Source organism: Hypomesus transpacificus, unplaced genomic scaffold (assembly GCF_021917145.1).
Source record: "Hypomesus transpacificus isolate Combined female unplaced genomic scaffold, fHypTra1 scaffold_27, whole genome shotgun sequence".
Taxonomy (NCBI): domain Eukaryota; kingdom Metazoa; phylum Chordata; class Actinopteri; order Osmeriformes; family Osmeridae; genus Hypomesus; species Hypomesus transpacificus.
This window is the reverse complement of record NW_025813796.1, coordinates 2,764,474-2,792,323: the sequence shown is the minus strand read 5'-3', so window position 1 is coordinate 2,792,323 and position 27,850 is coordinate 2,764,474. Positions and strand designations below refer to the sequence as shown.

Here is a 27,850-nt window from a genome sequence, read left to right as displayed (position 1 = left end):
CCTTAAATAAATGACACAAAATATATAAATGTTACATGTATTTGTGTGTATATATATATGTTTACGTTTTCATGTGTTCATATTTATTTATTTATACTTACATTTATTTATTTATACTTACATTTATCCACGGTGAAACTTGCTGCAGCAAAATAAATCTGTCGTCCCCCGTCACCAAGTTAGGGGGCGGGTCAAAGCCTCTGATTGGTGAATGAACGGTATTACACACCAGGCAGGCTCAACCAGTCGATCAAGCTCTCTTCAATCTAGAGGGATCCTCTATCGCCTCACTCTACAGCTGCTAGGGGTGTGCGACACTGCACGATGTGGTATAGATCTGATACCAAGGAGTAAATACAGGGCCAGTTTTGCCAATACAGATACTTTTGGCTTAGAAAAGCAGTGGAGGGGCAAAGTGAGTTTGAGCAAAGTTAGACGGTGTTTGCACAACCACTATGATGGGTTTCCCAACCCGGCCACTGTCGGTCTTAAGATCGATATGCCCACCCCTATGCTGTATCATCTCGCTGAGGATCGTGAACACATTTTCATTGATGTCTGTGTTAGTTAGGGCCAATATCATTCCTATAATTTCTGCGAAGCTCTCAATATGATGTAAAAAAGAAGTGAACTGGCAGGTGCCTCCATCTCTTTAGCTTCCGCCAACATTTCGACCACTGTAGCTTTCAATATTTCATTCATTGAATCCTCACAGGGTGCTGCCATCTTGGAATAGTCAAAAGCAGTCGATTCAAGTTGAACCACCAATCAGAGATTTTAACCCGCCCCCTGACTTGGTGACGTGGGACGACGGATTTATTTTGCTGCAGCAAGTTACACCGTGGATAAATGTAAGTAATAAATAAATAAATGTAAGGATAAATAAATAAATGAAAGGATAAATAAATAAATGTAAAGATAAATAAATAAATGTAAACACATGAAAACGTAAACATATATATATATATATACCACACAAATACATGTAACATTTATATATTTTGTGTCATTTATTTAAGCTTATTAGCTTAATTATTTATTTATCCAAGTATTTATTTATTTAGTTTTGGCCCCTATAATCCTCCATAATTGCATCGTGAGCTTTTATGCCGAAACACGGATGCGAATCGGTGAATCTTACCATCCCTATCACATACAGCTCAACCTAGCAACAAGACAAACGTCACTCCTTTTGCGCACGCGCATGGAAGGGGGAACTGCATTTCCGGAACACCGGTATTCACTCCTGATTGATTCTCTGCAGTTGCAGTTTGTTTGATGAGGAGAGGTACAGTCGGAGTAGCCAGCTAGGGACATTGTTATTGATAGCATGCCCTGACATTTTCCATCGAAGGGGCTTGCATGGTGGGCGACGGTCGTCTGAATTAAGGTAATTTGAGGAATACATGCTTGCCACCCCCATATTGAGAAGGAGGGATGAAAAAATGTGTGATGAAAAAATGCAAGCTAGGTTAACCAGATAGCAATATATGGGAACGTGGATCTCACAAATGACACGTTTACACTAGATTGCTTAGCTAGCTGTACAACACTGGCTTCTAGCTTATGTATATTAGCTAGCAATGTTCTACACACGAGACAATTCCGTACGGAAACGGTCGTGTTTTCAATTAGAATCAAACTTAAATAAAAAGTTACTGCACAACAACAAGGCTACAAACAGGCTAGATACGACAGTTATTCCAGCGTCATCACCAGAGTAAGCTAACTGGCTAGCTTTCATTTGCCAAGGCTGCTTTAAGTCACATCAGAGAATGCACTGTATGAGCACACAGCAGTTAAGGTAAACATGCACTGTAGCCGTCGGTAGCGAAGGCTAATGCAGCACAGTCCTAACGTTCAGTCTAAATTAGGTATGATGGCTTCAAACATCATGGCTCATTCCCACTAATTGCTACACGTACATTAGCTGGCCAATCAGGTCACCAGGTATAATTATTCTTAATTTGTCTTACCTATAGCATCAAAACTATACTATTTTCCTAAACTAGTCCATCTCTCGCTATTTATCTCTCTTTCAGGTGACTGTCCAATGGCTTCCTGTGCACCAAGGCTAAAAAGAGACTGACTCCTCCTAAGATTTTGAAACAGCTGGATTGTGCTTCTTGAGACAGTACTCATTGACAAGTCAATCACCAATGATGTAAAAATAAAATGAAGACATAGCGAGCTACTTCAGACTTCCTAATTTTAGGAGTGTCCGTTTCATTTAGGCATTTTACCACACAGAAGGTGTGCCAGAGGATACAAAGAGGACCAAAAAGTTGTAAAACAAACTAACTGGAAGATGTTTTCAGCTTTGAAGAAGCTGGTGGGCTCTGAGCCTGGACAGCTGAGGGACAAAAATATTCCTGCTGGACTGCAGTCAATGAACCAGAGTCTGCAAAGAAGGTTTGCCAAGGGAGTGCAGTACAACAGTAAGGGACATAGCTACTCTGACTCAATGAAAGAAATTATGCCCGTTTTGTTTAAAAAATAATAATATGTAGTCTGGATTTAAGATGACTTTTGGCCTTGGATTTCTTAATGGCTTAAGAAAAATATTTTTACTTATATTTTAAGTATTTTCCTATCAATGTATTTCCCAAATGACCACCCAGATGGTGCCCTCCATACCATGGGAACAGTTGTTTTATTTATTCTCTCTATGAGGGAACCATTTATAAAAATGACTATTTGTGACTTTCTGTTTACTTTAGTGAAAATTGTCATCCGTGGTGACCGAAACACGGGCAAGAGTGCCCTGTGGCATCGATTACAGGGAAAGAAGTTTCTAGAAGAGTACATTCCCACACAGGAGATTCAAGCCACCAGCATCCACTGGAACTACAAAAGTAAGATGTTTGCAATGAAACTAAACCTATGATATTCATTGTTGACTAGAAATAGATATTGCATATAGGGCTGAACGATTAATTGCATTTGGGATAATATCGCAATGGACAAAACAAGATTTTGTAATCGCAAAGGCTGCGATTTTACTTTGGTCACGTGACACGCGAGAGTAACGCAGTTTGCAGACGAGGGATCAACTTTGCACGTAACACTTTACCTTGACCTGTACAATGGCCTCAGGCTCAACAGAACCTGACACTACAGACACTTTTTGCCTTTAAAAAAGATTCTGCACAGTGTCAAGTATTGTGCAAAACCTGCCTGGCTAACGTTGCTACCTCAAGGGGCAACACCACTAACTTAATTTGGCCCTAAAAAAACCCACCACAAAGCCATGTACACTCATGCACAGCTAAAATGCTGAACACCAGTGTGTCAAACAAGCCAAAAAACACCCGACAGGATCACTGATTGAAATGTTTCAAAGCCTAACTCCATCTGTTAGGCTACTGATTGGATCAGAAATGTTCAGAGAGAGTTTCTTTTTCTTTTAAGATTCAACCTTTAGATGCCTGAGTTCTAATTATTTCCGACGGTCCCCGCAGCGCAAGTTTTTTTTCTCCAAAACGGTAGCAAGCTAGCTTTAGTTAAGAAAGTGCAATGCACATGTTATTAGCCTACGTTTAGCTTTGATTTAACAAAATTTTTTCGAAGAGGTACAGGCGGTATGTTTTCATAAATTTTTCTGAACTTTGTGAGTTATGTTGCTGACTGGAGATCAGTCTGGATAAAGACTGGATATTTTATATATTAATAATAAATCATATAATAATTGCAAATTAAATCGCAATTGCAATATTAGTCAAAATAATCGCAATTAGCTTATTTTCTAAAATCGTACAACCATATGCTGTTAAAGTAAACTGGTTTAGGAATTATGGCTTGATGAAGAAAGCTACTTTCTCCTAACAGGAAAAGAATAGCAGGGGTTTAAATTCACTGTTCAATGTATTTAGCATTTATTAGGTTTTTATGGTGTAACCAAAAGCTTTTTTAAGTTCTGTCAAGGATTTTGTTTATTTTTCTGTTTCAACAGCAACAGATGACATTGTCAAGGTGGAAGTCTGGGATGTGGTGGACAAAGGTGAGCATTGAAAGTTTCTTTGTTTTCAAAGAAATTGTGCTGGAACCTTTAAATTATACACACTGTCAGCTATTTGACTGTTAAAAAACACAAGTTACATTAAAATCAATGTATGTACTTCTCCCAAGTTCAGAATATTTACCTATTCACAGGAAAAATCTCACAAGAATAGCATAACGTATTGCTTTTGACAAACAGCATCAATTGATGCATCACTCTCATTTTTTATTTGTTTTCTTTTAACTAACAGGTCTTCCATGTTTTATTTCATGCTCTTCTCACCTCCCATTACTCCTTTTAGGGCAAAAGCACCCTATCCCTGAGGGCTTTGGTGAGACCTAGCCTAGCCTGTGTTAGTTCAGGGTGCTTGTGCTTTGGAGTGATTCCTACTTCTGTGTGCTGCGCTGTACAAGTGTAAAACTATTATCAATACCAAGTTAACCCCAAATAACTGGATTGATAACTGACTGAAGGTCATATTGATATACAGTACTGTGCAAGTCTTGGGCACCCAAGATTTTTTACACAAATAATGTCTTATACTGTATTTCTTCAATGAAATGCTACAGCTTTTCTTGTTTGTTCATTCATGTTTCAATGAGGGCGGTGTGTACACGAAGGCAGCTTTTATTATTGATATTTCATTCGTAATTAATAACAACACAGGAATTGCGCAAAGCAGTTTATTAATTAGTAGGCGACATCTCTGGTGTCTCGTCGGTGAGGAGGCAGATGAGGATACTTACAGTGATGCAGAAAGTTTTGTGCCGTACCTATTTGTAGTAAAAATACATTAGAATTATAGTAAATCTAAATTTAATGTTGCAAAAATTTTTTGTTTAAGTGTATCAGATTTGAATGCAACATTTAATCAAATAAATATATGTAATATAATTTATTTATTTGTGCAGCAGTATAAAAGTGCAATTTTGCTAAACCTTTTGTAATTTTTTTTATTTCATTATTTCTTAAAGCATTCTTTAACTTTTTTTAAATTTTTGTTGTGCCTAAGACTTTTGCACAGTACTGTATGTCTGTAGGTCTCAGCTCAGGGCTTTGGTAAAGTCTGTACTTTGCCTACTTTTTGGGGTCATCAACGATGTGTCTTGGGTTGACGATGTGGAATTGGTTAGTAGGGGGGAAATTAATAGTTTGTGTGTCGTTAGTGTGTACCATACATTTATTATTTTATCCAATAGTTGCCTCTAATGACTGAAGAGGACTGGTTTGAAATTATTTAGTAGAGTTTGACGTAGTGGTAGTATATCTTATTTGTATACACATCGAGTCTGCTTTACACAAATTCATATCTAAAACATAATGAGTCATTTTGGGGTTTTGGCAGGCTCTTTAAACTCACAAAGCACACATTAATAAAGTGAATGCTTTCATCATTTTGAAATAACACTGACCTGTTTTTCTGGCATCTTGGGTAAAAATAGTTTCCCTCTTTCTGTGACAGGTTTATCTAAATAAATGCAATGAACTGACAATATAATAATGCATCTTAAATTTGTAATGTTTTTTTAAAACCCTTGAAATATTAAGACATAATGGCATAATAAGACATATGACAAATTGTAGAAAATGAATGTCTTGCATAAATAAACTACATGGCCAAAAGTGTGTGTAAACATGCTTAGTATAGCCACTAGCTCTTCTGCTGAATGGAAGAAAATCCTGCATCAATGTTCCGACATCTATTGTTCCAACATCAGCTATAGAAGCAAAGTGGGGACCAATTCCTTATTAATGCCCATGATATTGCAATAAAATATGCCGATAAGCAGGTGTCTGTATACTGAGCAGGTATACTCCCACATACAGTAGGTTGAACTTTTCCTAGTTGTGTAAAAATGTTGCCCATTGACGGTAGCCATCTCTACACATAATTAGTTATAAAGTCTAGCTGATATACAGTATGCTGATTGCTTCAACTGTAAATTTGTTCTTGGGGCTTTGCAAATAATTTTTTGAATAAAGTTTTTCTGCCTCACTAATTGTAATGCCCTATTTGCCCAACCACTGCAGGGAAAGGGAAGAAGCGAGGAGAAAATCTGAAACTGGAAAACGAACCCCAGGAGGTAAAGGGCCATGTTGTTTTCAATCATATAGCATACAGGATCGTCTGGTACAAATCACCTTCATTATTTCCTAATTGATCTTACAGTGTGAACTATATGCAAAAGAAATCCTTTCTATAAAAGAGCTACAAATTATAGTTATTCCAACCTTGTTATGCTGATGTTGATTTTAGCTTTAGTACTATTATGATAGCAGGATACCTATGCTTTTTATTTCCTGCTTTCCATCAAAAGATTAAATATCAATTTGTTATTCATAGGAGTTTCATGTATCTTCTTTAGGGCTAGCTCTACATTACCTTCATATACCCCAAGATGATTTACCTCTTCTGTTTTTTATGACTATCATAAAAGGTTAATAATTATGCTCCTCTGTATCAGTCTGACACTGAGATGGCTCTGGATGCTGAATTCTTGGATGTCTACAAAAACTGCAACGGCGTTATCATGATGTTTGACATCACAAAACAGTGGTGTGTACCTCTGTTTTTGCTTTGTAGTTGTCTCTCCATCTCTACCCCAACATCACCATCATTGGTAATTTGACTCGATGTGCCGGGCAGCAAGACACTGAGGCATCTGGTTACCACTTGGCCATCCACTGTTTGACAGCCAATGTCTCAATAGTACCAGACTCTGACTATGGCCACTGTTTTAGAGCTTGCAATGTTCCAATGCAATTTCAAGGAACCATTCACAACCAAGTCACAATCATTGACGATTTATGTTCAACCTTGCATCTTTCACTCATGTCTTTGGCTTGCATTCAGAAGCAATTGTGATACAGAACCATATTTTTCACAGGACTTTTAACTACATCATGAGAGAGCTCCCCAAGGTACCAACCCATGTGCCAGTGTGTGTGCTAGGAAACCAGAGGGACATGGGTGAACACCGGGTTATCCTGCCTGATGACACACGGGAGTTCATATCGAACCTGAACAGGTATGTTTCCCATAATAAGATGGGGGTTTATTTAGTCGATCCATTCAATTTACAGTTGAGTGCTTGAGGGTCTTACAATCGCTACCTTTTAATGCGTCTCATGATTCCTAGTAGCATCTCGGACCCTTGTTTTGCCATTCACAAGTTCCTTCCTAACTACTTCTTCATGCCTGATGTTTACAGACCCCCTGGTTCCTCCTACATCCATTATGCAGAGTGTTCAATGAAGAATGGCTTTGGTCTCAAGTATCTCCACCGTTTCTTTAACATCCCCTTTCTACAACTCCAGGTCAGTTAAAACCTTTAAAGTAAAGGTTTTAAGATGGCTGCTCCCCTGTATCCAACGCCTCACACATACATAGCTAATATTACATGCACGATCCCTTGCTCCCTCCATTGTCATTGGCGTAATCAATTTTATTTCAGAGTATAATAAACTAAGTGAACAATAAACTACTGTCTCAGTAACATAAGCAAATAACCTACTTTTAGTGCTGCCTGTTGGGTACGATGCAAGACATAAGTAAAGTTTATTGGTGAAACCTCAGCCACACGTGTGCAGTGTTCAAAAATTTACAGAGTCATTGTTCATTCAGAGGCTTTACATTATTCAAGGCAGCAAGTTTGACTGTAGGTCACAGTATCCTCTTACTAACTACATATCTTTTAACATTCTGTCTCAAGTGGTTTTAAGTTGGTCAGATGGCTAGTGCTGTAAATTAATTATAATAATTTAATTGTGCAAAGGGGTACTAACAAGTAACCAAGCCTAATGCTTCTGTTTATCTAGAAAATTTAGTTTAAATGCTTGGCTCAGCAGTTGCTATGGCTCATGCTGCTACCTTCAAGGGTATAGATTTCTATGTGAGTTCAGATGAAGGTGGTGGTGGTAGTTGAGAGGATGATGATATTTAGAAAGAAAGAAGTGGAGAGTAAAGGAACAGTAGAAGTAGAAAAATGAAACTAGCCAATAGGGAACCATGGGTGTAGGTGATTTTCTGTCATGTTGTCTATTGTGTTTGTCTTGTTCTGATGTATGTGTGGTGTATGTTTATTGATAGATCCAAGTAGTGTACATCAGCGTGCCATCACCTTTATGATAGTGTGCCTTGTGCACACTACATCCTGGGTTTGACCACATAGCCCAAGGAAGTCAAGTTCCTGCAGTGCTGCACAGTGTGTACATTGTAGTGTGGGTTTGAGTCCCCCCTACTCTATGCACTTTAATTCGCTTTGGATAAAAGCTTCTGCTAAATGAGTAAATGTAGTAAGCAATAGAAAAGGAAATACTAAGACAACATTATATTTTTTTTTGCAGAGGGAGACTCTCCTTAGACAGCTTGAGACCAACCAGCTGGACATAGATGCCACTTTAGAGGAACTCAATGTTCAGCAGGAGACTGAGGACCAGAACTATGACATGTATGTTACTATGTCAATACTTTTGCATGTGCCCGTCAGGTGTACCAGCTTAACAGTATTTGTATTTCAAGGAGATTAAGGCTGAATCCCAATACTCTGTCTTACGCCTAGCCCTTAGTTTACCCCTAGCCCTTGTGTCTCAAAACTGAGGGGTAAGGGCTACATAGGCCTATTAAATGAGACACCACCAGGTTACAGCTACGTATATTGATTAGAGCTGTCAAACGATAAAAATATTTAATCGCGATTAATGTCATAATGTCATAGTTAACTCGCGATTAATCGCACATTTTATCTATTGTAAATGTCCCTTGATTTCTTTTTCATCCATTATTTTTTCAAATTTAATGCTCTTATCAACATGGAAAAGTGGTTCGGATTGCTTCGTGCAAATGTTTTTTGTTGTTGTTGAAAACAACATTGCAATCGCATGGCTTTGACGAGCGGGCGGAGAATTTGCATCAGCTGTGTGCTTGGCCATCAAAATTTTATTTTAGACTCCACGACGTGCTGCGATGATAGCTCAGTTCACAACGACAGAACACACTGATCCCTTTGGTCTTGTCAATGGAACCCTTTGGCAACCTTTTAAAAGTAAACTTTCCATTCAGAATCTTATTGGCATCCATTTCGGCATCTGGCGCTGGCAATCAACTCAAAACGTAACGTTAGCCTACTACCAGAGAATGTCTAATATCTGTAAACGGGCTCTGCTACTACTCTTTAGCCGGCTCGCAAGCCCAAACAAGTGTGTGTGGCGTGCCTGTTGTTTTGTTAGCTAGATCCGGTGCGGTATTGTAGTTTTGTGATTTGTGATTGTCAGTGGTTGTTGCAACAGAATTAGAAAAAAAACTACAAAGTTTGCAAGGTCAAAAAGAGCGTTAATCACGCAATAAAAAAATTGACGCCGTTAATTTGGGTTTGCATTAACGCCGTTAATAACGCGTTTAACTGACAGCATATTGATGTCTCCAAAGCAAGTAGTGTTATGCACTGGTATCAAACTAAATGTGTTTGAAATTCGCTGCTAATGGAGTTTAATTAAAACTGTAGACATGCATGGAGTCAATTCAATAGGGCTGTCCCCGACTAAGATTTTCTTTGGTCGACCAAGACTCGACTAAAACGACTAATCGAAATTTGAAACACTTTTTTTCAGAAAAAAAAAACGTACAAACATTTTCCCGATCTGACTCAATGGCTGCTGGACATTGCAGATTTAGCTGCTAATAGCCTACTAATAATAAGACTCGTATCACCAGTCCCGTTGTAACCGAATGCCAATGGTATTTAGTATCTCTTACAATGTACTACAAATAAAAAATATTGTTTGTTTAACATGCAAATCATCAGAGCGCGCTTATCACTGCTTGAAAACTTGCAGCATGCAAACTTACGTAGAAGCTGAGTGGGGAACGGTGCAACTGAGAAACATTTTGTTGTCTTGGCCGGAGAAGATTATGTCATTCGATTTGGATGTGATTCTTATAATGGGCATATTCATTTTTCAACCCAGCGCGTTAGCATGAGCGAAGTAGGACTAGGCCAACTTACGTTTTTCAGGTGGTAGGCTACATCATGTTCAATGTCGAACTATGAAAAATAAACCGTTGTTGGCAGAGTTTGCATTCAACGTTTTTCGAGTGACCAGGTACTTTGTAAATGTACTTTAATGAAAGGCTGCCATACCACAGATTTCTTTGCCATTTTGACTAATAACACCGACAAAGTAGGCTATGGCAGTGTGCAAAATACTAAACCAAAACAAAGCGCAGATTAACGAAAGGGAAAACAGTAACACCTTCTCTTTTAATTTATATATTTATAAAGTTGCTTTATTTGTCTTAAATAATATAATCTACAATTTCTGTAGAACATTTAGTTAATTCAGCATTGATGACACAAGCGGGAATCAGATCTCACACTGCCATAGGGCAGCTCGACTAAAAAAATCTTAGTCGACCAAGAGCATATCGACCAGAAAATCGACTAGTCGACTGAGTGGGGACAGCCCTACAATTCAAGGCTAATCAGAGAAATGCGGGACTGTTGTGCAAATCAGCAATGTAACATAAGCGAAGCAATCTAAAACCAAAAAACAATAAAAAAAAACGTTTTAATTAAGAACATGGTTGCAAATGCATATGTACAGGATTGTGTAGAGCACAAAACAAGACTGTCTTAATTTTTTAATCAATTATATAAACCAAAAATATTACATTCATGGGACTCTGGATGATCTGGCCGCCATTGTTGCCAGTCGCGCAGGATTCACATACCCCTAAGCAGTACCAGTCCTTGCACATTTGGTGCCTAGGCAAGATTTATCAACAGGCCCTCCCCCCCGGGAGCGCAACTCGGGGTGCTGCCCCCCCAACCACAACACGGACGTATGACGTGGTGCGGTTAATCTATGTAATTCATGGATGCAGTTTGGAAAATGCCGCTCCCCTCTGCATGCCGCCCTAGGCGGCTACATACAGTGCCCTCCAAAAGTATTGGAACAGTGAGGCGAATTCCTTTATTTTTGCTGTAGACTAAAAACATTTGGGCTTGACATCAAATAATGAACGTGAGACCAGAGATCAACGTTTCAGCTTTTATTTCCAGGTATTTACATCAGGATCTGATGCACAACTAAGAAAATATCACATTTTGTTTGAATCCACCCATTTGTCATGTGAGCAAAAGTATTGGAACAGATATACTTAAAACATATTTAAGTGAATAAGACTTAATATTTAGTTGCAAATCCTTTGCTTTCAATAACTGCAGCAAGTCTGTGACCCATTGACGTCACCAAACTTTTGCATTCTTCCTTTTTGATGCTTTCCCAGGCTTTCACTGCAGCCTCTTTCAGTTGTTGTTTGTTTTGTGGGGTTCCTCCCTTCAGTCTCCTCTTAAGCAGGTAAAATGCATGCTCTATAGGGTTTAAGTCTGGAGATTGACTTGGCCAGTCTAATACCTTCCATTTCTTGCCCCTGATGAACTCCTTTGTTGTTTTGGCAGTGTGTTTTGGGTCGTTATCTTGCTGCATGATGAAGGCTCTGCCAATCAGTTTGGTTGCATCTTTCCTTAAATTGGCAGACAAAATGTTTCTGTAGACTTCCGAGTTCATTTTGCTGCTGCCGTCATGTGTTACATCCTCAATGAAGATTAATGAGCCCGTCCTAGAAGAAGCCATGCAAGCCCAAGCCATGACATTACCTCCACCGTGTTTCACAGATGAGCTTGTGTGTTTGGGATCATGAGCAGTTCCTTTCTTTCTCCAAACTTTAGCCTTTCCATCACTTTGGTAAAAGTTAATCTTTGTCTCATCAGTCCATAAAACTTTGTCCCAGAATTTTTGAGGTTCATCTCTGTACTTTTTGGCAAATTCCAGCCTGGCCTTCCTATTCTTCTTGCTAATGAGTGGTTTGCATCTTCTGGTGTAGCCCTTGTACTTTTGTTCATGAAGTCTTCTGCGAACAGTAGATAGTGATACCTTCACTCCTGCCATCTGGAGGTTGTTGCTGATCTCACTAACAGTTGTTTTAGGGTCTTTCTTTACAGCTCTCACAATGTTTCTGTCATCAACTGCTGATGTTTTCCTTGGTCTACCTGTTCGACGTCTGTTACTTAGTACACCAGTAGTTTTCTTCTTCTTCAGGACATTCCAAATGGTTGTACTGGCTATGGCCAATGTTTCTGCAATGGCTCTGATTGATTTTCCATCTTCTCTAAGACTCACAATTGCTTGTTTTTCACCCAAAGACAGCGCTCCGGTTTTCATGTTGTTTTCACCTCTGAATACAGTCTGCATAGACAAAACCTATCTTACCCAATCTGAACCTGAGTGTAGACATTCAGTGGTATTTATTGATTGAATAATGTATGTAATAGGACACACCTGGGCAACAAAACACACCTGTCAGTCATATGTTCCAATACTTTTGCTCACGTGACAAATGGGTGGGTTCGAACAAAAAGGTGATATTTTCTAATTTGTGCATCAGATCCTGATGTAAATACCTGGAAATAAAAGCTGAAACGTTGATCTCTGGTTTCACATTCATCGTTTGATGTCAAGCCCAAATGTTTTCAGTCTACAGCAAAAATAAAGGAATTGGCCTCACTGTTCCAATACTTTTGGAGGGCACTGTATGTCGCCTATAAGAAGGACTGGCCCTTTTTCAAGTAAGCTCCCGAAAACACTTGGTTTTAAGGGGTGTATAACACTTGCTTTGGAGACATTGATATACGTAATTGTAACCATGTGGTGTCTCATTTCATAGGGCTATGTAGCCCTTACCCCTCAGTTTCGAGGGACAAGAGCTAGGGGTAAACTAAGGGATAGGGGTAAGACAGAGTATTGGGATTCAGCCTTATCCTACAATTGTTTTCCTCCTAGTTTCATGGATATGATGGAGGCCAAGGGGAAAGGATATAACTCTCCCTCCAATGGCCAGAGTCCCTCTTCAGGCTCCCAGTCGCCCATTGTCCCCCAGAGTGGACCCTCCACTCCTGGGGCATGCTCAAGCCCCTGCACCCCCCAGCCCCCACTCCCACCCCAGACTGTACCTACCCCAAGCCCAGCCCAAGTACCTACTCCTTATAATGCTAATCCCCCTCAGCAACCTGCCTCTTCTACTGGCCCAGGTCAGACACAGCATCCCCTGGCTTCCCCACAGAACATGGAGGCGGCCCATCAGTCCACCCAGTCGCCCAGTGGTGGCCAGGTGACCGCTCCCCAGAAACGGGGCTTCATGTCAAGGCTGTTTGGATCTGCCATCCCTGAGACATCACCTAAAACGGGTAAGCAATGTATCGTTTTGCTGGTTTGTAGACGGTTTTAATAAAGAGTATAACTCAGTTATGGGGGATGTCTGAAAATACAGTCATCTTCAATATGAAAGAGTAAATACATTAAAATCACAAATAATTATTTTTCTTAAACTGCTTAACACGTATGTGAATTCAATAGGTTATCTGTTAAAGAATTAAGAAATGGCACATTAAATGATTGCCCCACCAATCTGCCTATATAATTGAATTATATAAGGTGCTCATAATGCTTGTTTCAAGGTCAACCATTTCCAACAATATGCCTTCATGAGAAGGAACAGATAGTAAACTAGAGAGGGTACAATTCAGTGTTTCCCACACATGGACTAATTTGTGGCAGTGCGCCACAGAATCAACACCAGCCGCCACATATTGCGTTTCGTTAAACTTTTTTTAACACTATTTAGGCTAAAACACGCAGCGTATTAGTTCAGCTGCATTTTCTTTCCCTGCTCTCCCTCCGTCTCTCTGTCACTCACGCGTCTCTGTCACATACACACACACACAGTCACAAGGTCAGCACACGTTAACAACGATGTATACATATGCCATTCTAGTAAGACAGACAGCTATATCAGCATTTGTACCGTAGCTAGCTAAGTTCCCTTCTGCCACGCAAGGCATTTTTCGCCACAAAAACTTCAGCCTAAACCGTGCAACGGAAAGTAAATCCCTATACAAGCAACGCAATCGCTAACAAGACGAACCTTTTGTCACCGACGTTCAAATATTGAGGGATCCTTAGGGGTGGGAAAAGAAATAATAAGAAATATAGCTGCAAGCAGCAATGGCGGATTCCTCCTTCAAAATAGCAAAATGTTGTAAAATTGACATAAAAGATAGTTACACTGGGATTAACCAGAAGACTTGAAACTAAGTCAAAATAAAAAATAAATCTTTTTACCTCTGACTGGATGTGAACCCACCATCCTTCGCACATCAGCACTGCGTCTCATCTTACTAAGCCATTTACAGATTTAGACATTAGATTATTCCGTTTTTGAATCAGAAAATAAGACATTTCTCCAATGGCACCCATTGTCAGATTCGGTTAAAGTTCAAACAGCTGTAATTTAGACCTATTTATATATGGGACATAAAAACGGGACAATGGGATGACTGAACAGCTTACTCGTAGTGCTTTATAAAGGTTGCTTGGGGTGCCATAACTTGTCATGTACGGGAATTTCAAATCATGCCTCGAATCAGTGGCGATTTGTCCTGTCTTAGGTTCCTGAAATGAATTTGCGCAACAGGCTGAACAATCAATATACTTCATTCGAGCTAATTCGGTTGTGAATCTGACACTACCATGCGTAGATTCCAAGTAGCTAGCTACTGTTGTAAACCTGGCTTGTTTTGCAGTGGTTTACACAGTCTCGCTAATCAGATGATCGGAGTGTTGTTATAGGCTCAAATAAACACTCATCCCTATGTTTTACAACCAGAGGATTGACCGGAAGACTAGAAACCGCTCTGTAAATTATTATTTTTTGCCTTTGACTGGTTTTGAACCTACAACCCTTTGTTCACCAGAACAACATCTCATCCAATTGAGCCATTGCTAGATCTGTACTCTGCCATTACATAAAATAGGATGTTTCTCCAATGGCAAGCATTGTCAGATTTGGTCCAAGCTCAAACAGCTGTAATTCAGTCAGATTTTCACATATCAAGGTGAAGCTTTGCAGGGTACTTCAAGGTGGTGTCATCTTAAAGCCTATCAGGTTTGAAAAACCATAATTCAAAATGACATTTGATTTAGTGACACAAACTTATTGAGGCAATGTGGACATACATAAATACACCTCTTTCAGCCATTTTGTATTTGATTCAACTGTCTTAAGTAACATTTTTTAATATGTCAATGATGCATATCTGTACAAAATCTCAAGTTATTTGACCTTTTTTGTAGGAGGAGATCTATTTTGAAGGTTTTCCCAAATTTTCACTGTACAGGAAAATCCATCATATTGGACCTTATGGGTCCTTGAGGCTTTTTTGTTCCTCATGAAAAATGAGGCATGCACACCAAGTTTCAGAGGAATTGTAGCAATGGGGTGGAAATGCAATCACTCTGAAAGGTGGACATTTGGGCGTGGCCTGTGGCGCCCCCTATGGTCTGATGTGGGCCAGTCTGTGTTTTGGCCGTAGTTGTGGAATGTTGTATCAATAAGCCAAATTTCAAAACTTTTTACCAATGTGTTCATGAGATAAATTACAATAATAATACCAACAATTACAATAGGGTCCTCCTACCGGAGGAACCCTAATAATAAAAATAATACCAACAATTACAATAGGGTTCCTCCTGACGGAGGAATCCTAATAAAGACAAAGATGACAAAAAATGACAAAGAACAATTGTTGTGCTTGCCGAAGGCTTGAACACACCCAATTAAAGAACCTTTACTCACGATTGTAACCAAATAAGGCTGAATTGTGTATGATGAATGTGGAAGAACATTTGTTAGAAGCTCAGGGGTATGTTACAGGAAGAGCCCTGCCAACCTGTGGTGCTGGAATGGGATTGTAAATCTTGCCTCTGTGTAAAATTATGATCCATATGAGAACATTCTCCATGCAACAGTGCTCCAGTATGGTCTGGCAGGAAGATGAGAGGTTAAGAGGTTCTGTGGATTGAATACTGATGAGAGACTGATGAGGAAGAGACCAAAACAGACCATGCATTTGTAGAGCTATTAATGGGACAGTCAGGGCCAGGGAACAACTCCACACCCCCTCACCCCACGGGTACCACTGGTAGTTCTCTGCCGCATTGCAGAGCCAGGGGTGGTTGAGGGTGGGGGGTGGAGGTGGTGGACATTTATCACATACACAGGAATGGTTACACACTTTGGATACAGAAACATGCTCATACAAAAGCAGACACAAGCAGAGGTTCTTGCGTACACAAGAAAATTCTTGGATTTACATGCACTGGAATAGTCCATCAATGTCAGGTAAACACACAGTGGTATGCCTAGACTGCAGAGCTTATTCAGCACAGGAACTGGGAAACACGGCAATGGTGTTTTCTCGTGTTTTTTATTATTGATTTTACTATTACTTCACTCTATTGATGTCTATAAATCTAAAACGGCCAATAGTCCAATCTAAACCCAGGTCTAAAATGTTACATATTGTAGAGGCCTACTCCAGAAAAATATATTGTGTCTCTCAGTGAATTGTTAATTATATGTTGTTAAAGAGATAAATGTGGATGTTGTGGTGAAAAAGCTTTATATTTTGTCCATCATCAAAAATGTAAAACGTAAAAACACCTTTTTTGGCAGTTACACTTTCTGCATAGTTTCCTGAATGTAGCTAGCACTATTTCTATGTACTCGCTACCAAGAGATTGGACAGGTGTGCAAAAGTGGGAAAATCGTTTGGTGTGTTTGCTTATTACATATAACAAGTTCACTCAATCTCTCCCCTGCCACCTCCTCCAGATGGCCTAGGGTCAGATTGCGGCCAGCCCACGGGAAATATCCAAAATGTGGATGACTTTGTACCAGAGGTGGGCCTGGACCGGAGTTTCCTGGAGGAAGGGGCTTCAGGAGCTAAAGCCAAGGAGAAGGCCCGCAAAGCAGCTAATATGGACAGTGACAGGTAGGGCCAAGTCTCCCAGTGTATACTGAAATGGCTGATCTATGTGTCTCGAAAGAATTTCTAGACACAGGGTTCCGGTGGCATGGAATTAATGAATGAATGAATGAGACGTGATATTGCGTCTTTTTATCCTAATTTATGGAATTAAGTTCTATAAGTACAGATTTATTAAGTATGGAGAGCAAAATGCCACCCAAAAAAGCGACCGCTGCAATGATCGAGAAGGATATGAGGAGATTAAAAAATCACCGAACTTCATGTCAGAGGAGATAAACAAAGTGACCAAACAAGAAGCAAATATACTTGACCTAATGGAAGAGGTGGGTCAGCTGAAAATCAAAGAGAAAGATAAGAGGATTGAAGACCTGGAACGGAGAGTTGATGAAATGGAACAATATTCACACATAGACAATTTGATCATCAGTGGGTTCAAAATCACACACCAAACCTATGCAAGGGCTGGAGTCTAAGTCAAATTCGGAGTCGAATGGAGTCGAAAAAGTTAAGGATTCCCTAAAAAGTGAGTTGCACTCATTGGACAAACGGGTCATTCAATTCTTTGACAGTAAAGACACGCCTATAGAAAGCAAAAACATTGTGGATTGTCACATTCTTCCTCTGAAAAATATCAAAGCAAAGTTGGAAATCCTAATTCGGTTAGTAAATAAAAAACACAAAATCAAACTATTGAAGCTATTAAAGCTGAAGGGGACTGAAGTATACTTGAATTAGCACCTTACACAGAAAAAAGCTGATATCGCCAGAAATGCACTTATCTTGAGAAGGCAAAACAAGATACAAGCAACATGGACAAGGAATTGTAAAGTATTGATAAGACTGAACAGAACACCGGAAGAGGCAAAAGTGATCATGGTGAGAGAACTTAGACTTGGCTCAATACAGATGACTAAAAATATAGGACAGGATGGTGGATCAAAGGAATACTACCAACGAATGGATGACAGGACTTGACATTGATAACATATTTTTGTTTGCAACACTGACGATGAGGAGTTTATATACACTAATGCAGCGTTTCCCAACCACCGGGCCGCGGACAGGTACCGGTCCGTGGGCCATTTGGTACCGGGCCGCACAGAAAAAAATAATAACATTATTTCCTTTTAATTGATTATCAGAGTCTGAAAGACATTTTATTCAGGAAAATGACCGGATTCTGTCCTTCTCTGCAGGCCTTTTCCCCTGAGTAAAAAAGCTCTGCAAAGACGTTTGTTTACTCATTTTTTTGCAAGTTTGTGGGCTTCATTGAGCGGTAACCGTCATGCAGGCCAATTTCTTCTCTTCCGCATGACACAGGTGATAGTTACCACTCAATGAAGCCTGTGCTGGTGTTTTGGATGAAGGCTGAATATCCTGAGATTGCAACAAAAGCACTGAAAACCCTGCTTCCATTTCCAACATCCTTTGGAAGCGGGATTTTCTGCCGTGACAGCAATCAAACAAAATCACAGAATAAACTGGATACAAGGAACACATTTCGGGTGTCACTGTCGTAGCTTAGTCTCGTTTACACATAAAAGTGGGACTGACAGATCGAAAGCTAGCTAGTAATATAGGCCTAACGATGGAAGACCAGGCTAAGAAACGTAAAGATGGGGCTGAAAGATTAAGAGACAACATCACATTCACTAGACAAGGTTTTACCAATTGAAAAATAATCAACAATAATCAACGCTTGCAAACTGGAAAAGGGTTTATATTGATGAACCAGACAAACCCTACAATGTATTCCTGGCTACATTAACAGAACTATATGAAACAAATAAAAGAAATCCAGAGGGAAGCATAAATATGTGGATAAACCATGATTACTAAGGGGGTGCAGAATGCTTGTAAGAAAACTCACTCTATAAGGAATTCCTAATATGCATAACAAAAGACAGCGTTTCCCCTAGGATTTTTTTTTAGCAGTGGGGGCAGCCCCCCCCCCCTGGCCAAAACAAAGTGCTAACCCTATATTTTGGAGCAGCTTAATCTAATAGCTAATGTAATATTGCACATATTTTCGTCCTATTTCCCCTAAAGAAATAAAATGTGCATGCTTAAAGACACCTTACAGTATGTTCTAAATGGCATAAATGCTGCCAATTAATAATTGACGTAACAACTTATTGTAAATGCTGTGGCCTAGCCTATAGATTAAGGTAGGCCACTCAGAAGCATGTACACTGTCTGCTTCATTTGATCTTGATGGGCTAAGCATTCTGTAGCAAATAATAACAGTATACCCACTATTTATTCATTAAAACTAGGCTACTTAAGCATAATAATGCACCTAAAATACGATATATATAAAATATATATATTTATATATATTGAAATATAAATATATATATTTTGTTTTCTTACTTTTTTAATCTATTTTATTATAGTTTGTTTTTACGGGTTTGTTTTTACTATGTACTGTGGCACTCTGAGATTCAGAATATAGAGTGCATTATAATTTAAATGAATTATTATAATTTTCCAATTACAGACCGGTATCTCTGCTTCCCCAGCTCGCAAAAATGTTCAAAATGTTCTTTGTATAAAGACTTGATAACTTTATGGACAAACATAACTTATCAAGTGATCACCAGTATGGATTTTAAGCCAAGCAGTCTACCTCACTAGCAGTAATGAAACAAGTAGAGAATATTTTAACTTTAATTAGGGCTGCGACAACGGACCGATTAAATCGATTAAAATCGATTATTAAAAGCGTTGGCAACGAATTTCATTATCGATTTGTTGTGTTGCGCGATTACTACACCACTCAATAAGTCGCGGAGATGTTTGAGTATTTAAAAAAAAGTTTAGTTGAGCGCGGAGGTAGAGGAAAGACCATCGGAGAGACGTTGTTGAGTAACGTTGTTCTGAAACACATGGCGGAAAAATCAGTACGCCCTAAGTCATCCAAGTTGTGGGAGCATTTCACACTAAATACGTCAAAGGTGTGTTAATTGACCAGGGTGAAGTTAGTTTCATATTCGACATTCATCTCACATTCGGAAGACGTTACTTTGCAGCGTCGCGCTAGGGACCGGGTGAAAACTACCCGTACCATTTTGAAAAATGTAGACTTTTATAATATTTTTATGAATATAAAACCTAAGACAGACACCAGAATATCTTAACAATGTCTGGTATACTTCCACAGCCTTCACTTTTTCAAATAAGTTTCAAATAAAATGATAGAAAATTATGATCTTTGAAAATAGCTTAATCCTCGCAAATCTTAAAGGTTACATGACATGAAAACTTCAATTTAGGAGGTTATTTAACATTAATATGAGTTCCCCTAGCCTGCCTTTGGTCCCCCAGTGGCTATAATTTTCGATAGGTGTAAACTAAGCCCTGGGTGTTCTTCTCCGCCTTGGAGAAAATGAAGGCTCAAACGCTCCGTTTGAAAATCTGCTCCTTTTGATGTCACAAGGAGCCTCTGCACATATTTTCGCTGGAAATGCGCCGACACAACCTCTCAAAGTTTTGCATGTCTGCACCAAACATTTCAGCCACCACTGTTTCCTTAACTTGAGCCAATACAAAGTTGGCCTTGCTGACCGTCTGAAATTAAATTCTGGATCAGTAGCCTACTCCTTGGTCCAGCTACAAACCTCGGACAAGTAAGTCAACTAACGCTATATCATTTTGTTGCTTGCGATATGGTTACCTAGCTTGCTACCCTTAGAATCTGGCTGTAACATTAGGTCTGCAGCCATCAGCTGAGGTACTGTAAAGGTAGTCAGCATCAAGTATGTGTGTGAATACACATTCTGTAAGCAGTGTTGTACGCTTTGTTGTTATGTGGATAACGTTCTGCTGTTGGTGTTATGGCGCGCGCGATATCCGCCTTTCCCCACATTGAAATGACTGAGTGTGCAGCTCTGTAAACCAGGGTTATCAGATGAGAATGGGCAAATTTGAGGCATCTTACAGCAACGGGTTTACGAGCCATTGCGATACATCCACTGTAAACATTAGCGCATGGTGCCGCCTATCCTCCTCATTTAGCATTTAAAGCTACAGACACAAAAATAGCGCGTTCTGAGGAAAGCTCATTGTGGGACTATTCGTGGTGGCTATAATTCTGCACCAAGGCTGAATTTCGGGAAAGAGACTTCAGATACAGTATTAGGGAACCACTAATTCCTATATAAAAGCATCCAAAAACAGCATGTCATGTGACCTAGAACTTTTTTCAAAATTGTGTCAAAAAATCATACATGTACACCAGATTATTTGAATAAATTCTGGCCTACTTCCACAACCTTTCAATTTTCAAAAATATTTTAAACAAAACTCAAATAAATTGCTCATCTCTGAAAATAGCATTAAATTCACGCTAATATTAATAACTTTTTCAAAATTGTGTGCCTGTTTGTGCACATTCTGAAGATGTTTTGCACTGTGAATTTGCACTGTCAGTTCTGTTTTTGAATAAAGGGTTGGAAATTTATGCTTTTTTGTTTTTTTATCCGATTCATCGATTAATCGAAAAAAGAATCGACAGATTAATCGATTACTAAAATAATCGTTAGTTGCAGCCCTAACTGCAATAAACAACAAAGAATATACAGTGGGAGTATTTGGAGATCTCAAAAAAGCTAAAATAATTGTGAGTCAGACATTTGAATTGCAGAGAAATAAAGGGTTAGAGATGAGGACAAGCAAACAGCAGTTAGTGGGGGTGAGGGCCCTACTGGTTAAATGTTAGTTAGCGCAGTGGTGCAGCTGTAGGACTGACCAAAATGATTTAATGTAGCCATAAACACGAGAACAGTGTCCCTCCCTGCCTGATTGAAACAGGAGGTCTGTTCCAGAAGGGAGTAGATCTATATGTGAAAGCCCTGCCCCTTACCGTTTTCTTGATTTTGGAAACCACCAAATATCTTTATAATACAACGTTTTCACACATGCTTGGCACAGTTCATCTCAGTTCCATAAAGCACATTATACATGTCTTACATGTACTAATTCACCCACTACAGTAGCAAATGTTCTTGTTTTGAGACTGGGAGCAAGCATGGTCCAGCGAAAGATTGTGAATGTGAGGATGGCTTGTCCCAAAAAAATCTAAGTTGATAGTGAAAGTCGAATATTCTGAGACAAGTGGACGAGTCCACAACAACAACAACAACAACAACAATTGAATGTATTTGTACTTTGTGTGCAGAGTAAATAATTCATTGTTTAGAAATGTGAAAGAAGGAAAACCTTTTTTTTTAAATGATATACAGTAGTTACATTGATTTTTGAAGGTAGAATTGGAGACTGCCAGATGATCAACTGGAGCACATTAAGTGGCCATTAAAGCTTAGTTGTGGAAGCACCTATTTAAGTCTATGCTATAACAGCCCTTGCAGTCACCTATCTACAATACATAGTTGTAGCTGGTGAGAGTGCAAGATTTGATAATGTCATACACAAATTATGGGCTCCACACGCCGTTAAAACCTGCTATTAGTGATTTAAGTTGTGCTGAATTTCAATCAAGAGTTGTCCAAAAGAGTGTTCACAAATCTGGTTGTAGAGTTCCATAAAGAAAAATGACTATTTTATGTATTAATTAAATGTATCTCCTAAATAGAAATGTCTATAAAACACATGCTAAATATCATAATTGTATTGGTTGTTTTTGAGGGGCAATGAGGGGAATCACTAATGCTTCACTAATGAAAGGAGAGAGGGTGAGGGAAATGGAACATTGTCCTTGGAAGAGAATGTCAGACACCTTTCTCAAGAGGAAATGGGCCTTGAAGTTCTTTGATGTGCTCTCATGGATGAACTTAAAGTAAATCTAAAGAGTTTAACTGCCCACTAGTGCATCACCAATGAAAGACTGACTCGTAAATCAGGTGATCTATAGGGGTCTACCTTCTTCTTTACTGTTACTTTTCAATGGAGGACTGCAGCAGATGATGAAGTTATGAAATATATGAGTAGCCTATTATAAAAGCAAGAAAGGAAAGAATTATGATGTGACCATTTTAGTCGGTTTATCTGTGCAACCTCAAAATATATTTGGGAACATTTGTGCGAGTGCAAATAATCATTATGGTGCGACCTGTTTTAATTTATTTACAAAACGCTCACTAATTACTACCAAGTAAAAAAGTAAATTTCTAACCCTGTGAGGTAATAGAACTGTTACTGTACACACATCCAAAATATTTTATAATAACCCATTGTCATCTATATCATAGTGTGAGAAATGTCGGTCGATGCAAGTTTTATAGTCATATTTTTTTGTGCAGCGATTGTTTAATGATTAGCTCAAGAACCTGGTAGTGTGCAAAGTTGTAATTTTACAGGTGTCCATTTCAGAACCCAAGGACGTGTCGCGTTTGACTTTGTTTGGATAAGCTCTTCGAGATCCCTTACAAATAATTTGCTTTATTATAACGTTGATACGGCCAGATGAGCAGTGCTGACTGCTGGCATAACATTGAATCAGCTTCTTTCAAAGGGTTTTCTTTATTTATACTTTATTTCTGTATGGATCAGTGAATTTTGTCAGGAATTATAACTCTGCCTGTACATTGCAATGAACATTGCAATGAGCCAATTAAACTAACACCAAATCAAGTAACCGACATCAAAGGCTCATCACCAGCTGCATCACGAGCATGGGCACTGCATCTATAAATCCAGGAATCTCTGTGTCTGTGCCACTGAATCAACTAAGCGGCATTTTAATCACCGGCTGCATCATGGGCACTCCTCGGAGTCTAACTTGATGATTTAGGCCTGCTCCTCGGTTGGTTTTGGTGTCAAAACGAGCCGCAATGGGTATAGGACAATAGCACTATTCCTAATCCTACCACTTTAGCCTCCTCAGTCAGTTTCTTGAGGCATGGATACAGCGAGCTGCAAATGTGCATACGACAGGAACAATGTTCTTACAAATTTTGCCTGTGTCAGTTATCAGTGTCTTTTATATGTGAATGCAATTTTACAGCACTGCGTAGCAACAAGGAAAATAATACAAATGTTAATGTAAACATTGCACACACCCATTAGCCAGACCTGTACATGCAGTGCTGTATGATGAATTAGGCCTACGATTATGACAACTGGCTCAACCATTGTGCACGTAATAACTTCTATTATGAACTAAAGGTCTAGATGTTTGTGGGGGGGGAGGGGGTAAGTCCATTGAACAGAGAACCAATATAATACATTTTGATCAACATTAGATAAGCAATTGTTAATGTAGGAATCAGCAGATATTCATTTGCATGAAAGTACCAGAGCATTGGCAATTTGTTTAAAATAAGGATAATTGCTTTTATAAAGTGACTAGATGATGTGGAGGTTGTGAACTGAGAAATGTAAGTAACAAGGCCACTGACAGAAACTGTCATCACCAAGCCCAAACAAAGATTTTTCTGGGGTTATTCTGACCGAATATCTCTGGAAATCCGCTAGCCTTCCTGTTATGTCGGAGCGACCGAAGATGTTCCACATCAGTGGTCGATTGAATGTTGACAGACTTTGCAAAAAAGGATTGAATCTTTCCTCATAAAGATCGCCTGAAAACTTCCTGGCTCTGTCTATTACTGTAATTTTGGTTGATAAGTGTTTTCTGTTTCAATTCTTCAGGGTTGAATCTCGGCATTTGTGGCTGACGTTTTAATATTGGCTACAGTAGCTAGTTTAACGTGAACGTTACTGTATCAGTTTCAGGGATGACGGACTTCCTTTGATTGCTATCACAGACCTACCTACACTGGTGGCAATGGGCTCTGTTTACAGGTTAAATATTTAGAAAGAATAGAGACGTAATATGAGTTGACAAGTTTATTTAAATTTTGCCTCAGACCAATGCATTCTATTTGAAAACGATGGGTTTTCGTTGGAATTCTGCGCATGCAAATTACGTTTGGGCCTGGTCATCACCAACTGCATCCCAGACACTGCGCAATTTATAATTCCAGGAATCTCTGTGTGCGTCCGTGTGTGTGTCACCTACTTCATTAGGGGAACTGTGCGCGTTCTATCTAAATTCCAGTAATGTGTGTCTCACCAAATCGTAATCACCGACTGCATCACTGTGCACTAGTAAACTATGATGACAGAATGAGTGGATGTTTAGGTTAAGATGATGATTTTGGAAGATTACAAAAATAGTTGTATATACATATACATATAAAGTCTAATTCCATAGACGAATATAGTATGAATACACTCAGTCTTACTTTTGTATTCCTCTTTCACAGTGATGGGGAGGGCAGAGGAGGAAACCCCATGGTCTCAGGGTTCCAGGATGATTTGGATCCTGAAGAACTGTGCCAAGCTGTGCCTAAGGCCATGGCTGCTCCCAGTCTGGGCATCACCCTAACCAGTGATGAAGAGGAAGAGGCCACCATAGCACCCAAACCCAACCTGGATGGAGGCTCAAGTCTGGACAGTAAACTTCTCAGAAAAAGGTGTGGCGTTTCTCTCTATTATTTGAAATCTTGAACATGTTTAAAATATACTATGATAACTACAAATATATTAAGTTGGGATGGCTGATTAGATTGATTATCAGGATTGAGATTGCTATCCAAGAACTACAGGCAGCAGGCTAATTTCCATAGCCTACTTTTCCCAAACAGAACAAACTATATTTCATTATTATACTGTTGTCTTTTGCCAGAATCTCTTCCAATGGAGCAAAGACTCAAAACACAACAGGAGAGTCCAAGACACCCACAGGCCTAAAGATGGAGCCTGTGTCTTTTCTAAATCCCACCCCAGTCCCAGTGCAGTCTAACCGGGTAAACAAGAAGGAAGCAGACAAAGACTCAGATACCGATCAAGAGGCCCATGTGTCCAAGCAGATGCTCTCTTTTGTCATGGATGACCCAGACTTCGAGAGTGAAGAATTTGAGACATCTAAGAAAAAGGTAGACGTGGTATATAGTGTACGGTGGCATAACTATTGTCTTACACTTGTGATTATGGAACTGAGCATTTGCTACATAATGCAATTCCATACAAAAATGTTAAGAAGTGACGTTTTTAATTTTATTCTTTCCTACAGGAGCATACCATTTTACAAGACGATCCATCTGACCTATCCGATGACAGCTTTGTACCCAGGACAACACTGGACCTTCTCAAACCCACTGTCCTTTCTTTGAAGAGCCAGCCGCAGAACGAAGTGGACTTGTTTGGCCTAGGCTTCCAGAAAGGGGCGTCCAAGAGCAAAGACAGCAGTGAGGACCAAGACGGTGAGCATGGTTGAAAAAAAGTAGTTGTGAAGAAATATTACAAATTGTGTTCATCCTTCTTCTTCTCTATATTCCCCAACTGGGGGACACTTTGTCTAATACAATATTTGTAAATCCTCAATTTTTTACATTAATTTTAAACATCAAAAGCGTATCTCTGCTAAGATCAGTGTATATGTAGTAACAATACAATATGTTGTCGATCTTATTTTTTTCTGTTGCAGATAAAGACAGTAGACACTCAATAAAAGATAAGAAGAAAAAGAAGAAGAAAAGTAAAGAGGTAAAGATCCATAGGCAATTCAAATCTGCAAGTGTTTCCTCACTTAAATATTGTCTCACCTAGACTTTCGAAGCTCAGAATAAAATATTTTAGCAATGGAGCTTTTATAAACGTCATGTATTCCTTAACAAAACAAAACAAAAAATAATATGGATATCAATTAAATTATCAAAAAGTGGTTAAGGCATTAATTATTGTGAAACAAAGCTACCATTGAGGCACCAATCTTTGTCATAACGTTGGCAATACCAATAAATGTCTGGTGGCTAGATTGAGTTGCCTGTAGTTTGTTTTTTGACTTTTGGGCTTAATTTTTTTTTATAGCAATTAAAGATCTATGGTTGTAACTATGAAACATTTCTGCTCTTAGGATGATGACAAAAGCAGCAAAAAGCGACACAAACAGAAGAAAAAAGAAAAAGAGGACTCAGAAAATGGGGACGAGAAAGAGAAAAAGAAAAAAAAGTCTAAAACCAAGAAAAGCGGGAACGCTGATGACCTTGAGTCCTTCCTAGGAGGGGGGGACGGACTAGTTAAAGGTGAGGGCGGAGACTATGAGGAGCTGTAAAACGGATCTTTCCAATCCCGGTACTAGTCTGCAGTGTAATATCATGAATACGATGGTGTTATGACCACCTGACTATTGGCTAAATAACCATGGATCTGCACCTTCAACTGATTTCATCTCACTCTTCCAGAGACCACATTGTGGTACCTATTTTTATCATTATGAGTTTAACTTTGTGTTTATTTAATATTCTGTTACACTTTAAACACAATGCTACGTTGACGCAACAAACACTTAAGTTTGACACAGCTGTAGCTCATGTTGGGATGCCTTCTGGTCAAACTTAAAGGACAAAACAACTTGTTTTTAGATTGAAGTGATCATTCTTGGGTAACATACAGTATTCATTAAATGTTCTAGCTACTTTCCATTTCTGTCGACTTTTTTCATTAGGTACAGTAGATTGCTGAACTAACAGATCTGGATAAAGCTTTTAAAATTGACCTCAGTCAAGAGTGCTGAACTAACAGATCTGGATAAAGCTTTTAAAATTGACCTCAGTCAAGAGTCCTGATCAACTTATCCATTTGCAATTTATTATGCAAATATAATTTCAGCAGCTATAAAACTATCATTTATTGTATCAAATTTTTTTCCCCTTGTGTTTGTTTTTGTTTCTTTTGATTGGTCATCAATGCCTTAAGGAAAGCTATCAGTCTTGTAAAGACGCTTCCAAAAAGCTTGTGATCAAGATGCCTTTTGTTGAAGACAATATTCGTTTGGATAGACATTTTAGGGTGACATGCTACTTTTTTTCTTTCAAAGCTGCTGTACACATAATATATTATCTTTTTCTAAAATGGGGGTCTTTGTGCAATCTAATTGAATCTACTGAAGCATATTCTTACACAAACCAAAACCAAACAGCATGATCAATGTCTTGTACGT

General features: G+C 39.0%; 1 protein-coding gene across 2 annotated transcripts; it reads left to right on the top strand.

Annotated features, from left to right (window-relative positions):
* Positions 1–1,220: 1,220 nt before the first annotated feature.
* On the top strand, positions 1,221–27,419 carry rabl6a (RAB, member RAS oncogene family-like 6a). 2 transcript variants are annotated; one of them, XM_047015022.1, is made up of 16 exons: positions 1,221–1,390; positions 2,043–2,438; positions 2,721–2,855; positions 3,953–4,000; positions 6,032–6,084; positions 6,466–6,557; positions 6,889–7,029; positions 7,213–7,318; positions 8,348–8,451; positions 12,842–13,245; positions 16,731–16,890; positions 25,113–25,322; positions 25,535–25,784; positions 25,922–26,111; positions 26,336–26,394; positions 26,765–27,419. In XM_047015022.1, the coding sequence occupies exons 2-16, from the start codon at positions 2,309–2,311 to the stop codon at positions 26,960–26,962; spliced, it is 2,280 nt and encodes a 759-aa protein (XP_046870978.1). In that variant the 5' UTR covers positions 1,221–1,390; positions 2,043–2,308; the 3' UTR covers positions 26,963–27,419. The 2 variants fall into 2 exon arrangements, with proteins under 2 accessions (XP_046870978.1, XP_046870977.1); XM_047015021.1 differs by having other exon boundaries at positions 6,029–6,084.
* The last annotated feature ends 431 nt before the right edge of the window (positions 27,420–27,850 follow it).